This window comes from Colletotrichum destructivum, chromosome 1 (genome assembly GCF_034447905.1).
Source record: "Colletotrichum destructivum chromosome 1, complete sequence".
In the NCBI taxonomy this organism is placed as follows: domain Eukaryota; kingdom Fungi; phylum Ascomycota; class Sordariomycetes; order Glomerellales; family Glomerellaceae; genus Colletotrichum; species Colletotrichum destructivum.
In genome coordinates this window covers 4,525,104-4,537,549 of record NC_085896.1, presented here as the reverse complement: position 1 = coordinate 4,537,549, position 12,446 = coordinate 4,525,104, and the positions used below count along the sequence as shown (strand labels likewise).

Here is a 12,446-nt window from a genome sequence, read left to right as displayed (position 1 = left end):
ACGGCAGCGGCTCAGCGTAAGCGGATCCCGTAGGCGCCGGGTCAACTTGACGCCTGAACAGCCACGGACAGATCACGTAAGCAGCGGGGCGCTCGGCGCAGAGCCTTTATCATCTTTCCAACGGCCGGCCGTTTCTATTTTTCTTTCTTCCCTTTCCTCTTTACGGCACCAATTCCTTATCGTCAAGACCTGTTCCGCCTCCAGAACGTCCTGATCATTTATCCGGTGCCCAGAGTAAAGAGCAGTCTTTTTTCGCTAGCAGCACCTGCATTTCTTACTGGGTTATACTGTTAGATAGTTACTGCCAACACATCCAGCGATTTCACTGCTGATTATGCTGGGCTCCTGTCGCGCGACGAATGCTTCGAAAGTAGACGGCTCGCACTCTCGGCGGAGCACGTCCGAGAAGATTTGCGCGCCACTCATCGCTACCTGTTTTCGTGCGCTTGTGGCTTGTGTGTGTGTGTGTGCATCGGTCCTGATGTCACTGACTTGGCCATTGCAGAAACACTCACGATTTTGATTGTCACGACCGCGCAAGCATGAAAGAAGTGTCGTTATGTCCATTCGTCGTATCGTCGTCTATCTACCTATCGAAGAAAAAATGAGCCGGTCCGGCTTCCCTTCGAGCGTCTCCATAACGTGGTGTCGATGAGATGCTCGCTATTGGCGCAATTCGAAGTCCACGAGTTACTTACAAAGGCCTATTCCTTATGCACGAGATAATTCAATGCCGAAAGATTTCAAACAAGCCTCCCCTAGTTGGAGTGTCGGGTATCAAACCGCTCGGTTCGCTGCCAAACACCAGAAAAAACGCCATTCCATTCGTGCCACCACACACCGACTGATCAAGCCTTGAGTTCCTCTAGTGCACGGGCCACCTCCTTGGAAGCGATCTTCTCCCACGCCTTCTTGGCATCCTCGTCCAAGGTTTGGGGATCGCGCAGACCTTCGTACAGCTTCCGGGAGACGTCCCGGTTGATGCTTGCGTACTGCTCCGACGTGAGCTCTTGAGCGCGCCAGTGGGGCTTCAGAGCGGCCCGGACGATGCCGCTGATTCTCTCCTTGGTCTCGAAGGGGATGGCCGGTCGCGTGGGAGACGAATCCTGCGACCGAGAAAAGTTGGGCCGCTGGCGGTTCGGCCGCTGCGGTCGAGGCTGGCGGATTTCAGCGCCGTTCGAACGACTGTCGGAGTCGCTGCTGTCGCCCGTGTTTCGGGTCGGCGAGTAGTTGGCCTTGGGAAATCTCGGTTCCACATAAGAGCTCAATGATAACGTAGGCGAACTAGGCCGGGGGTGTGGTGGCGGTGTGAGGGACAGCGCCCGCGGAGAGTTGCGTGACGAGGGGGAGGGGGGCGTCACCGGCGACGACGGGTCGACGCCAGAACGCGTGCCGAAATAGTTCCGCACCGTCTCGTCATCCGACGGAGTGCTCATTTCCACCTCCTTGAGCAGCGACGACAGGAAGGACGGGCCAGGCTCCGTGCTGATCGGAGACTGGGCGCGTTGGGTTGCACCGTTCGAGTGAGGCCTCGACGCCAGCACGGTCGTCGGCGCGGATGACGGTGTGACGGCAGCCGCAGAGGTAGGAGCTGCGTCTGGCACAGTAGCAGAACCAGAACCAGAGCCAGAAGCTGCGGCGGAAGCAGAGGCAGAGGCAGAGGCTGAGGCTGAGGCTGAGCCGGACCCGGAAGATTCCCCCTGCAAAGGCAATCGGCGGGTACGAGGTCGCTTGAGCTTGCGCTCGGGTTCTTGAGCGGGCTCTTGGGGGGAAGCCGTGACGGACCTCGCCTTTCGCTTACGAGCGTTGGGGGCGGTCTCGGCGTCGCGAGCTCTCTCGAGCGCACCCCAGGCCTGTTGTTCCTCTCGAGTCTCGGGAGGCGGCGGGGGAGGCTGAGACTGGACGACCGGCTCGACCGGTACACCGTCCAGGCGATAGCCCACGGCTGGGCGGATGTTCTGTGCAAATATGTCTCTGGCGCCTAGGCGGCTGGCGATGTTCATGCGCTGCTGCCAGTCTTGGTGCTCCTGGGTCTCGCGGACCTGCTCTCTCTGCGCCTGTGCCCGGCGGAAGCCTTGGAAGAGGTCTTCGTCTTCGTGGTTGTCGAGGTCGATGTCAGTAGCATCGTAGATACGACTCGCAATCCGGTCCCAGGCGCCCTGCCACTCAAGAGATCTCGCCTCGCGCCGGGCGTTCCTGGCCTGCAACTGCGTCCGCAAGAAGCCTCGTCGGGCGACCACGTTTCGTCGGTTGGCTGCCGAGCGAGCAGCCTGCGTGATGGGGTGCGCCTGCACCTCGACGTCCGAAGCCTCGCTCGAGCTTGACCGACCCGCATTGTTTTCGGCACATTCGAAGCAGTACCAGTACTCGGTCTGGGGCACGCCGGACAGGCCGATACAGTGTGTGTGGTAGGCTGCGTTGCAGCCATCGCAGAGGAGCAGCACCTCTTCGTGGTCGGAAGACTCGCAAATGGGACAGGCGGGGCTTGGCTCCGACGCTTCGTCATCGGGGTTCTCTTCGAGCCACCGGTGGATGTCGAACTCCTGCTCTTGCTTCTTGTCCTGGACAGCGTAGGAATCGACGGCAGGGCCTATAGGTTTCCAGCATGTTAGTTCCTGTTGCTGCTGCTGCAGTGCGGCGGGGTGGGATGTTTTGATACGTACCGTTGAGCTCAGAGGATAGACTGACCTCATTGAAAGGCGTTCGGCATATGGGGCAAGTGTTGGAGTTTTTGGCCCAGCTCCTGATGCACTGGTCATGCACGACGTGGTTGCAGCCCACGAGAGTAGCGATGAAGTTGGACTCTGGATCTTCGAGGATTTCGATGTCTGAGTCGATGGCACGGTAGACTGCCGCTGGTTTTGTTGTTGTGGTTGCTGCTGGTCCCGCCCCGTTTACGCTGTCTGGCTGCGACGAGGGGTGCTGCAGCGACTCCAGGCATATGATGCACTGATCCGGTTCAGTCATTGTGGCAACAGTGGTAGTATCGCTTCCGGAGTGATGAATTCATAAAAAATCGTCCTGGGGGATAGCCAAAGTATGGCCCTTGGAGTGCACAATGATTCACGGTCTTCTTCTTGTTGTGTGATTGTTGTGCTTTTGTTTACAGCTTCGGTTGCCTTGTTGCTGGTCTTGGGCGGCAAAAAAAGGTGTCAAGTCGAGGGTCCTTCTGTGGTGGCGGCGGTGGTGGTGGTGGTGGTGCTGCTGCTGCTAAGGCGGCAAAGGAGTTGGGGCACTCGCAGCTACAACTGGGTAGGGTAGTTGCTGAAGAGTGGGAAGGGGAGGAAGAGTGGAAGGTGGGTAGGCAAGTGAGTAGGTGTGTTTCTGCGTCTGTCAGTCAGCTGGGGGCGCTTCGGGAGATGTTTCGCCGCTGCCAGGTAAAGACAACAAACGGAGGGAACACGGATGGAAAAATAAAACGGAACGAAATAGACCAAATGGTCAATGTGGAGAGAGGAGAGAGGTGAGAGAGAGAGAGGATTTCGCACTTCTGCTTATGGTGGTGCTTGTGTGAGACAGGAGGGAGAGAGAAAAAGAGAAGAGGCGAGAGGTGCGAGGTATGAGAGTGCCTGAGGGGGGAAGCGCTTCGTTGGTGGAGGTAATGCTGGTGGTGCTGATGCTGGTGGTGCTGATGGGGAAGTGCTGAAGTGCTAGAGTGCTGGGGCACTCCAGGCAGAGAAGTGTGCTGAGGGCTGTGAGGTATCTCGACGGGACTGGAATTGCAAGAGTCAAGGTTTGGAGGAACCAAAGCCCCGAAGCGGGTTTTTGGCGAGCTTAACGCACACCTGCACCTGGTCTCATCCGGGACCAATCAACGGCCGGCTGATGCAGCGGTGCGCCACGCTCCTTGCAAGTTGCACCTCGCAGACCGTGGGCGATCCACTGGGCTGGACATGGCGACAGGGCCGCCCTTGGAATTCAACGCCTGTACGGATACAGAGTACACACACCCACAAACACACACACCTCTCTCTCTCTCTCTCTCTCTCTCTCTCTCTCTCTCTCTCTCTGCAAACCTCCAGACTCCTGCCAGACAGCAACACACCAAAAGTGAGTGCCTGACACATATTTGGGATCGGAGGCAGGTCGAGGCACCGGAACGGACCAGACTAGTCCACTAGGGTCGCTGCAGGAGCACAAACCCCTAAGGATCGATGCAGGTCAACCCCCACCGAAGCATCTCAACTCTCACTTCCGGTAACTTCTCTCCCCCAAAGTAGACGACCCTTGGCAACTCGCCTTTGTCCAAGGGCCCCCCCCTCGGCAACCTCTCAGTCGGACGAGGTAGGGAGGTGGTAAGAACAACAAAGCGATACGTACCTGACTTGGCGGCAGACCGGGGGAGCTTGCGTGGTTTGGTTGCGTTGCGTGGAGTTTGCGTTTGCCGACCCTTTCTCCTCACGGTTCCTGGGTCTCTCGGCCACCCACCAACAAGGTAGGTAGGTATGTAGGTAGGCAAAGGGAGGTCTGGACTACTGGAATCAGCGAGCTGTGTCGCGGGGCCGAGGATGGGAAGGATGGACAGATGGTGGTGGGTGGGTGAGTGAGTGAGTGAGTGAGCGAGTCAAACACTCAATCAATGGGTTGGCTCGTGCGACGTCAGACGGTCAGGTAGGTCTTTGGACCAGCTGAGCGTAAGATGTGTGAGATCTGGTACCGTCTTGTGTCGAGACGCGACGTCTTTGGCCGAAGGGGGTGGGGAGTGAGGGGGGTTTACGTCAGGCACTCTTATGAGCAAAAAACTCCAACAGCTCCGAGAAAGGCGGCGTAGGGAGTTTTGTAGTGTTGGTGTGTTCCGGGTTGACACGAGCGACGGCAACGTGAACCCGAGGCGAATGCAATGGCTGGAGGATGAAAAGCCGGGAGATTCGCTCGTTGGCACGGGGGTCAGGGCGACGGTACAATGAGTGCCGTCTCCGAATCCAAAATTGGGACTTTTCTTATCACGGGAGTCTGGCGGAGCACGCGGGGCCAGGGAATGGCAAAAGGCAAGGGAAAGGGAAAGGGAAAGGGAAAGGGGACAAGGGACCAAGATGCCCTGCTGTGCCCGTTCAAGCAAGGTACACGTGAGACCTTCACGCCCCTCGTTCCTCGGAGGCCGACGAAGATTGGTTGACGGGCCTGGCCTGCGTCAGGTCGCGACCCAAGCCAGAGTCCGTCTCTTCCTTGGTGTGCCCGAGCGAGTTGATGTCGTCGACGGCTGCTCGACCCGGCCGAAATTCCTTTGGCTGCCAAGTACAGAGTAACTACCGAGGGAAGGGAGCATAAGATGGCTGGCAAATTGCGGCCGACGCGGCGTTTTATACCCATGTGAAATTGATTTCGTTAACTTGAGTTTTTTCTTTCCTTCTCTATCCGTAATTGGCGGCAAACTTCCGCCGGCTACCATCAAAAGAGGAAGGGGGAGAATGCCCCCAATTGAAATACGCTTACATGGGGTCCTCGGCTGTCATTCATGTGGCGCCTTGAGCGACATCCTCTCTTAAACAAGACTCGGTGGTGACATACATAGCTCGCCGACTTACATGGCACGAAACCGCCATCTTTTCTTTGGACCCCCTTCCACCACGGCCGGGTACTCTCATTGGCTGCTCGAGCCAGCCGCATCCACGTTTTGTACATGTTCAACCCAGAGGGCACCTGGATGACTCGAGCAATGAGCCAACGGGGCATATCCCATCGATCGCCTGCCACGCACCGTTGACGAATGCAATGCTGTGAATCGAGGTTTTTGATCACGCTGGGAGACAACATCATTGGAGGGCCCTGTGTGAGCGCCGTTTGATTTTCGACGCATGTCAGCGAACCCGGCGAGTCGTCCCTTGCCTGGAGATCACTCGGCATACATCTCGTGATTCACAGCTGCGTAGCCTTGTGGACGTCTCTTATGACGAGTGCAAATCTCTGTTGGGTGGGGGCCGTCTCGACCTCTCAAGACGCGGTTACATGACGGCATACAGAGTTCAGTCCCTGCCGGCCAAAACTGCGCGGCCCCCCCGAATGACCTCAACACGCTGTTCACCACTGCACGCGAAGTGTCCTGTCTGGACATGTAGGTGGCACATCTCAGAACGGTAGCGATCCGGGAGGGGACGTTGCTGTACGTCAAGTTCTTTTCATTGCTGACCAAATGGTCCCTCTGGCAGCTGACCGAAGACCCGTTCCATTGAGGCCGTCGTCAGGATGTAGGCATGATATCCGGTTTTCCCATACACCCGCCCGAAATGCAAATCAGAAGTCGTCCACCATTCCGTAACTCGTCCCTTAAACCTCGGCAATCTCCCTCAGGCGACGGAGAGTCGAGCGCATGGCAGCGGCAGCGGGGGTGCTATTTGTGTGTGCGCGGTTAGCATCACATTGCTTATCGTCTGGCTGGTCATCGCTGGATTGTGCACGTACGAGACAGTGTAGGCACCGCCGGCAACGGTCTTCTTGCAGCCCTTGCAGTTCCAGATACCAGTGGAGTGGCGCTTGACGGTAGGCTTTCCGCAGAACGTGCAGGTGTAGGTGGCGTGCTGGGAGATTTCCATCTTCTTCACCTGCTTACGCAGGGAAGCACCGTATCTGGTACCGTACTTTCCGGTCACTCCGACCTTCTATAGGGGCGTTAGTTATCTGCATCGATGAGAAACAAAGAGATGCGAGTCCTGGCTTTCATGGCATTGTCCGGCAGCAGTAAGCTATAAGCATTCCCGGCTATGCACGAGAGAGAGAGAGAGAGAGAGAGAGAGAGAGAGAGAGAGAGAGAGAGAGAGGAGCGGCCGTAATCCGAGTTCCGCATTCCCACGAATGCCATGTTGCTGAATCCGAAATGGTCCGTCGGGCGATTCGACAGCCGCAAACCAACATATGGTCTCCGAGGTGTATGGGTAGCATAGGACGTGGTGATGATGGTTTCCAGGTCGGATGGTGGTCGCCGCCGGTTCTCTCGTTTCGCTCATCTCTCTCGTGCTCAGCTCGTTGGAAGCTCGGCGCTGCTGCGGGAGCGGTCGTCCGATCCCATCGACTTGCTCCCCCGACCCCGTGGGATTCACGCCTCAACTGCCACTGTCGCCGGTGACGAACGGGAAGTCGAACCGCGGGGTAAGGGAGATCGAACGACGCCGGGGGGATTCGATGAAGCCAGGACTCGGTGGAATGGGTGCAGAGCATTACGAACCTTCGTGCGCTTGGCCATTTTGTCGATGTGTTGGGGGGGAACGGGTTCGTTGACTTGAAGTGCGACGAGTGATGTTTCCTCCCAGGGCGGTTGCTCAATAAAAGTTTTTGTGATGGTGGTGGAATTTCAGGGCCGGGCTGTGTGCGTGTGGAAGGATGCACGGGCCACTCGCTGTGAAAAACCCGCTGTGTGTGGGGTTCGCGCGCCTGCCCTGAGTCCTGACGCAGCTGGAAGGCCTTGGAACGGAAAGAAGCGACTCTCACGTGACCTCTCACATGACTATAGGTAGACAGCGCATTGCCATCCATCATAGTCGCATCGGCGCTGGCGCTCAAACGATGGAGGGGGAGGCCATGCCCGGGAGATCGGCGTCACAGCTGCCCGCTCGGCCTTTCCTAGGCCGTACTTGGAAAGCACAACGTCCGGCAGGTCGTTACGAAAGCGCTTGGGCGCCGATGGAGCGCGGGCCAGATGCCTCGAAGAGTTGGTATCGCCGCTCGCTACACCATAAAGTTTGCGTCCTTGACGGCCGCATCACGGCATGTGTCACCAATGGACCGCGAAACGGGCCTATTGTGCTCGTCATGCCATTCGTAAAAGGGGCCGGGTATCGGGTGCCACTTTTCGTGGCGTCCTGGGATATGTCTATATATGTAAACGATGGCCGGCTGCGCATGACTTCGGCAGGCCGTCTGAGACTGCTGCACGTTTGACTGTCATTTCCCCTTCCTCATCCTCTAGACTCTCTCGAGAGTGTGTGTTGTGAAAGAAAAACCCTTTTTCGTTTGCGAAAAAAAATGTCCCTCAAGCAGCATGGCCGCCAGTACGACCTGGTCGTCTTTGGTGCCACTGGTGCGTATAAGCCGAGATGTACGCAGTCGAACGAAACCACCGCCAATACTAAAGACCAACAGGATACACCGGGACGTTCGTGGCGGAACACATCACGACACACCTGCCGACCAATTTGAAATGGGCGGTTGCAGGTCGATCAGAGTCGAAACTTCAGCACCTCGTTGGCGAGTGCAAGAAGCTGAGCCCCGACAGAGTGCAGCCTGGTGAGTGACGGGAACCCGGGGCCGTCGCCAACAGGAGATGGGGCGTGCCTTGTCCCGAGCGACTGTCCTCGCACGCGCACCGGGAAGAAGGTCAAGAACCTGCGCGGACAGATGGAGAAGTGGTGACGGATGGATGAGGGGCTGGATCCCTCATGCGGGCTTGGCGGCCGACTAGTTCCACGTCGAGAATGCTGACCGTGGCTTACAGGAATTGAAATCTGCAGCCTCAACGACGAGGACCTCGAGGCCCTCGCCAAAAAGACGTACATCCTCATCACCACCGTCGGCCCTTACGCGCAGTACGGCGAGCATGCATTCAGAGCCTGCGCCGAGAACGGCACGCACTACCTGGACGTCACCGGCGAGACCCCCTGGACCGGCACGATGATCAAGAAGTACGAGGGTCTCGCGCAGGAGACGGGCGCGATGATGTTTCCGCAGATCGGAATCGAGTCCGCCCCGCCTGACCTCGTCACGTGGGTGCTGGCAAAGCAGGTCCGCGAGAGGCTCTCGGCCCAGACCGGTGCCGTGACGGTGTCTATCCACCAGCTGGAGTAGGTTCTCCCTCCCATTTCGCCGCCCATCCGGCGGGTGAGACTTTGACAGGACGTCAAAACTCTGACGCCGAATCCCGCGATAGTGCGGCTCCGTCGGGCGGTACCCTGGCGACGGTCCTCGGCCTCTTCGACTCGTTCACCCTCTCGCAGGTGAGGGAGCAGCACAAGCCATATGCTCTCTCGCCCGTCCCGAACCGCAGCAAGGGTCAATTGCAGACGTCCCTGCTCACCAAGCTGGTGGGATTGCGAAATGTCCCGAACCTGGGACTGATGACCACGTCCATTGCCGGGATGACGGACACGCCCATCGTCCAAAGAACGTGGGGTCTCTTCGCAACCCTGCCTTCGCGCGAGAAGCAGTTCTACGGACCCAACTTCTCGTTCCACGAGTACATGCGAGCCAAGGGCCACCTCCGGGGAATCGCCATTCACTGGGCCCTCGCCTTCTTTGGCTTGTTGCTTGCGACTGCGGCGCCCTTCCGGAAGCTGGTCAGGATGTTCGTCTACCAGCCCGGCGAGGGGCCAGACAAGGAGGCGTGCAAGAAGGACGAGATCGAATATCGTGGCACTGCCATCCCGGACAGGGGATCCGAGACGGGATATCCCCAGGCGTTCTGCCGTGCGTGGTACAACGGCAGCATGTACTACTGTGAGCTTGTCCCTCGAATCGTGATGTGGCTTGTCAAACTGCTGACGAGTAGAACAGTGACGGCCGTCCTGTTGGCCCAGGCTGCCTCGACGCTTCTGGAAGAGGACGTCGACTTGCCCGGCGGTGTTTTTACTCCGTCGTGCCTGGGGCAGCCTTTCATAGACCGGTTGCAGGGAGCTGACTTCAAATTTGAGTCGGAGATACTGGAAAACTAGCAACGAGGCCTGGGCTGGGGCAAGTCATGTTTCGACCTTGGCGGTGCTGTTGAAACCATGGCCTGTAGTGAGTTTTTGTTTAGTGATAAGGATGCTACTATATTTGCCTGAATGTGGCAGTTAATAGACGCCATTTTTGTGTAAGTCGAGCAGAGCTGCCAAGTTGCACGAGGCGAAAGCCATCGCCGTCAACGCAGCCATGCCCGGGAATCGTCAGATGCAACCCGAATGACAGATGGCCGGGGGGGGGGCTTAAGATGGTCCAGGGGGGTTCACGTCCTTGTTGCATAGCACATGCAGCTGTATTTCCCAGTGGACAGGTGAATCCCAATGTTCCCACAGTGGAGCGAGCCAGCGTGGTGAACAGACGTAACCGAGCAGTGTCTGGCTGTGGCCGGGTAATTAGCGCGCCGAAAGCAGCTTTTTCCCCGCAGAACTGGAAGCCCACAGCTCGCGCCAGGCCCTGGGAGGCTCAATTCGTGAAAACTGAGGACGTCATCAGACGTGGTGCAAATCCAGCACACGGCCCAGACCCAGACCGAAGCATTGTCGCTCTCTCGTCCACGCAACGCAGGCAATGACCTTTTTCCAGACACCGTCAAGCTAATAAGGGGAAAAAAAGGACCACCAAAATTCTGACCCGTTGCGACATGCGATAACACGGTCGACCATCTTGTCGTTCATTATCTGAGTCGCACGACATCTCCGAGCTCCTTTTTTATTTTTATTTTTTATTTTGTGATACCCCCCCGGCAGTGAAAAGAAGAAGAAGAAGAAAGCCTTTCGAGAATGGACCAGACAGCAACAGCCGCCGGGTCGGCTTCGGCCACCGAAAACACGCCACTGCTCCCCACGGCAGAGGTCCGCCCCAAGTCGTCGCGTACCGTCACCTTCAACCCGAACCCCGTCTCCAAGACGATAGAGCCCGAGCCCGACTTCCAACGATCCAAGGCGGGCCATGGCAACAACAGCTTGTCGGCGAGCCCCGGACAGAGCCCCGGACAGAGCTCCGCCCTGGCCTCCATCAACAACAAGCTGCGGAGGAGGAACAGCCACGGAGCGGTGCCGAGCCACATACCACCCCAGATGGTGCCCAAGATCGGTCCGCAGCGAAGCACCAAGAATGCGCAAAAGCTCAAGCTGCTCCCCAACCCCGAGCTCAACGAAGAGAGCCCGGACGAGGAGAGCGGCAGGGACGTGTACTCGCAGTATACCCGGATCAAGGACCCCACGGCGCGCAGAGATGCCGCGCGCCTGGGCAAGGCGGACCGCGATCGGCTGCCGAGGGTGACGGCGTACTGCACGGCCAACAAGTACCAGATGGACGGCCTGATGCGTTTCCTCAAGGGCCGGGGCAAATCGAGGGGCGCCAACCCGAAGCTGATCGACGAGTGCATCTACTCGGCGTACGACTACAGCAAGACCGTCGAGAACAGGCACGACCGCAGAGTAGGCGCCCAACCCGACCCGGTACAGGCGTACGAGAGGCGGCACTCGACGGGCGACGTCTCGGACAACGGCTTCTCTCGCGACAACCTCATCGACCTCCAGTCGGAAGGCCGGCAGGACTCTGGCTTTGTCGACGGGTTCGACGGAGGCAACGACGAGCACGCCTTGGTCGAGACCAACCCGGACTTCGACACCCAGGTCCACACCCCGGAGGTCTTCCTATTCGACTACGGGGTCGTCGTCATATGGGGCATGACCTTGGCCCAGGAGCAGAGGTTCCTGAAGGAGATTGCCAAGTTCGAGACGGAGAAGCTGTCGGTGGATGACGTCGAGACGGAGCACTTCAACTTTTACTACACGCGCGAATACCAAGCGCGTATCTACAACGACTTCATCACGCTGCGGGACAAGCGGAACTACATGACCAAGCTGGCCATCTCCCACGCGCTGGCACAGAGCGTCAAGGTAAGAAGGGGAGGAAGGGGGGAACGCGAACCCGGCATGAGGTACAGGTATGCTGACGAGACGGCAGACGTCCCTGTTTGAAGAGTTGATCGCCTCGACCGTCGACACGTGCAAAGACATCCCTACCCAGATCGCGTTGACGGGCAAGATCGCCCTCAGCCGCACGCAAATCAACATGCAGATCGGCGAGCTCTTCATTCTCCGCATCAACATCCATCTCAACGGTTCCGTGCTCGACACGCCGGAGCTGTTTTGGGTCGAGCCCCAGCTCGAACCCGTGTACCAGGCCGTTCGGAGCTACCTGGAGATGGACCAACGTGTCGGCCTCCTGAACGAGCGTCTGGACGTCATTGCCGACTTGTTGGCCGTGCTGAAGGACCAGCTCAGTCACGGTCACGGAGAGAAGTTGGAGTGGATTGGTGAGTGACTCCCGTGGTTCGACGGCCGCGGCCGCGGGATTTGTGCTAACAACCGCGCAGTAATTGTACTCATTGCGGCCGAGATTGTCGTCGCAGCCATCAACATCGTGGTGGATTTGTATGCATCGGATTAGCAACATGGTACTACTACTGTACGCATAGGTTGGGGGCCATCTTTGTTTCGTCTCTTCTCTTTCTTACGGCAGCGATTCATCACAGGTAGGGAAAAGCTCGGCGATCGGAGGTATATCACAATCAGGCCACACAGAACACCCGGGAGCTCCGTCATGCGGCGCAATAGAGAGGAGCTTCACGGCGCAGATCGCGCAGAACGGGGGGGTGTGTAATCAAATCGGCAGCAAACGCCTCCTTTTTTTTTATTCTTCTTTCCAGCAGTCGATTAATGTGTCTCGTGTTGTACAAATAAGCAAAGAATTTTCTACCCGCGAAGCCCTTCCCATCCCCCCAACGCCTG

The 12,446-nt window shown here is 57.9% G+C and overlaps 4 protein-coding genes across 4 annotated transcripts; 2 read left to right on the top strand and 2 right to left on the bottom strand.

The window, feature by feature from the left end:
* Positions 1 to 176: 176 nt before the first annotated feature.
* Positions 177 to 5,303, bottom strand: CDEST_01363 (Putative PHD and RING finger domain-containing protein). Its single transcript, XM_062917522.1, has 2 exons — positions 2,664 to 5,303; positions 177 to 2,590 (listed from the first exon to the last, which is right to left on the bottom strand). Exons 1-2 carry the CDS (start codon positions 2,965 to 2,967, stop codon positions 849 to 851), a joined length of 2,046 nt encoding a protein of 681 aa, XP_062773573.1. The 5' UTR covers positions 2,968 to 5,303; the 3' UTR covers positions 177 to 848.
* A 961-nt stretch (positions 5,304 to 6,264) lies between these two features.
* CDEST_01362 (Putative zinc-binding ribosomal protein) lies at positions 6,265 to 7,177 on the bottom strand (the record flags this gene model as incomplete). Its single annotated transcript, XM_062917521.1, has 3 exons — positions 6,265 to 6,328; positions 6,400 to 6,596; positions 7,160 to 7,177. The coding sequence occupies 3 exons, from the start codon at positions 7,175 to 7,177 to the stop codon at positions 6,265 to 6,267; spliced, it is 279 nt and encodes a 92-aa protein (XP_062773572.1).
* Positions 7,178 to 7,692: 515 nt separating this feature from the next.
* CDEST_01361 (Putative saccharopine dehydrogenase, NADP binding domain, NAD(P)-binding domain superfamily) lies at positions 7,693 to 9,857 on the top strand. The gene is made up of 5 exons (XM_062917520.1): positions 7,693 to 8,011; positions 8,074 to 8,217; positions 8,426 to 8,771; positions 8,858 to 9,423; positions 9,481 to 9,857. Exons 1-5 carry the CDS (start codon positions 7,957 to 7,959, stop codon positions 9,636 to 9,638), a joined length of 1,269 nt encoding a protein of 422 aa, XP_062773571.1. The 5' UTR covers positions 7,693 to 7,956; the 3' UTR covers positions 9,639 to 9,857.
* Positions 9,858 to 10,137: 280 nt separating this feature from the next.
* On the top strand, positions 10,138 to 12,445 carry CDEST_01360 (uncharacterized protein). The gene is made up of 3 exons (XM_062917519.1): positions 10,138 to 11,552; positions 11,620 to 11,971; positions 12,032 to 12,445. Exons 1-3 carry the CDS (start codon positions 10,428 to 10,430, stop codon positions 12,103 to 12,105), a joined length of 1,551 nt encoding a protein of 516 aa, XP_062773570.1. The 5' UTR covers positions 10,138 to 10,427; the 3' UTR covers positions 12,106 to 12,445.
* Position 12,446: the final 1 nt, after the last annotated feature.

Coding starts and splice junctions, on each gene's coding strand:
- CDEST_01361 (XM_062917520.1), top strand. CDS start 7,957: ATGTCCCTCAAGCAGCATGGCCGCCAGTACGACCTGGTCGTCTTTGGT. Junction 8,012..8,073: donor GGTCGTCTTTGGTGCCACTG/GTGCGTATAAGC, acceptor AAAGACCAACAG/GATACACCGGGACGTTCGTG. Junction 8,772..8,857: donor GTGTCTATCCACCAGCTGGA/GTAGGTTCTCCC, acceptor ATCCCGCGATAG/TGCGGCTCCGTCGGGCGGTA.
- CDEST_01363 (XM_062917522.1), bottom strand. CDS start 2,967: ATGACTGAACCGGATCAGTGCATCATATGCCTGGAGTCGCTGCAGCAC. Junction 2,591..2,663: donor TCTATCCTCTGAGCTCAACG/GTACGTATCAAA, acceptor GGAAACCTATAG/GCCCTGCCGTCGATTCCTAC.
- CDEST_01360 (XM_062917519.1), top strand. CDS start 10,428: ATGGACCAGACAGCAACAGCCGCCGGGTCGGCTTCGGCCACCGAAAAC. Junction 11,553..11,619: donor CGCTGGCACAGAGCGTCAAG/GTAAGAAGGGGA, acceptor ACGAGACGGCAG/ACGTCCCTGTTTGAAGAGTT. Junction 11,972..12,031: donor AGAGAAGTTGGAGTGGATTG/GTGAGTGACTCC, acceptor ACAACCGCGCAG/TAATTGTACTCATTGCGGCC.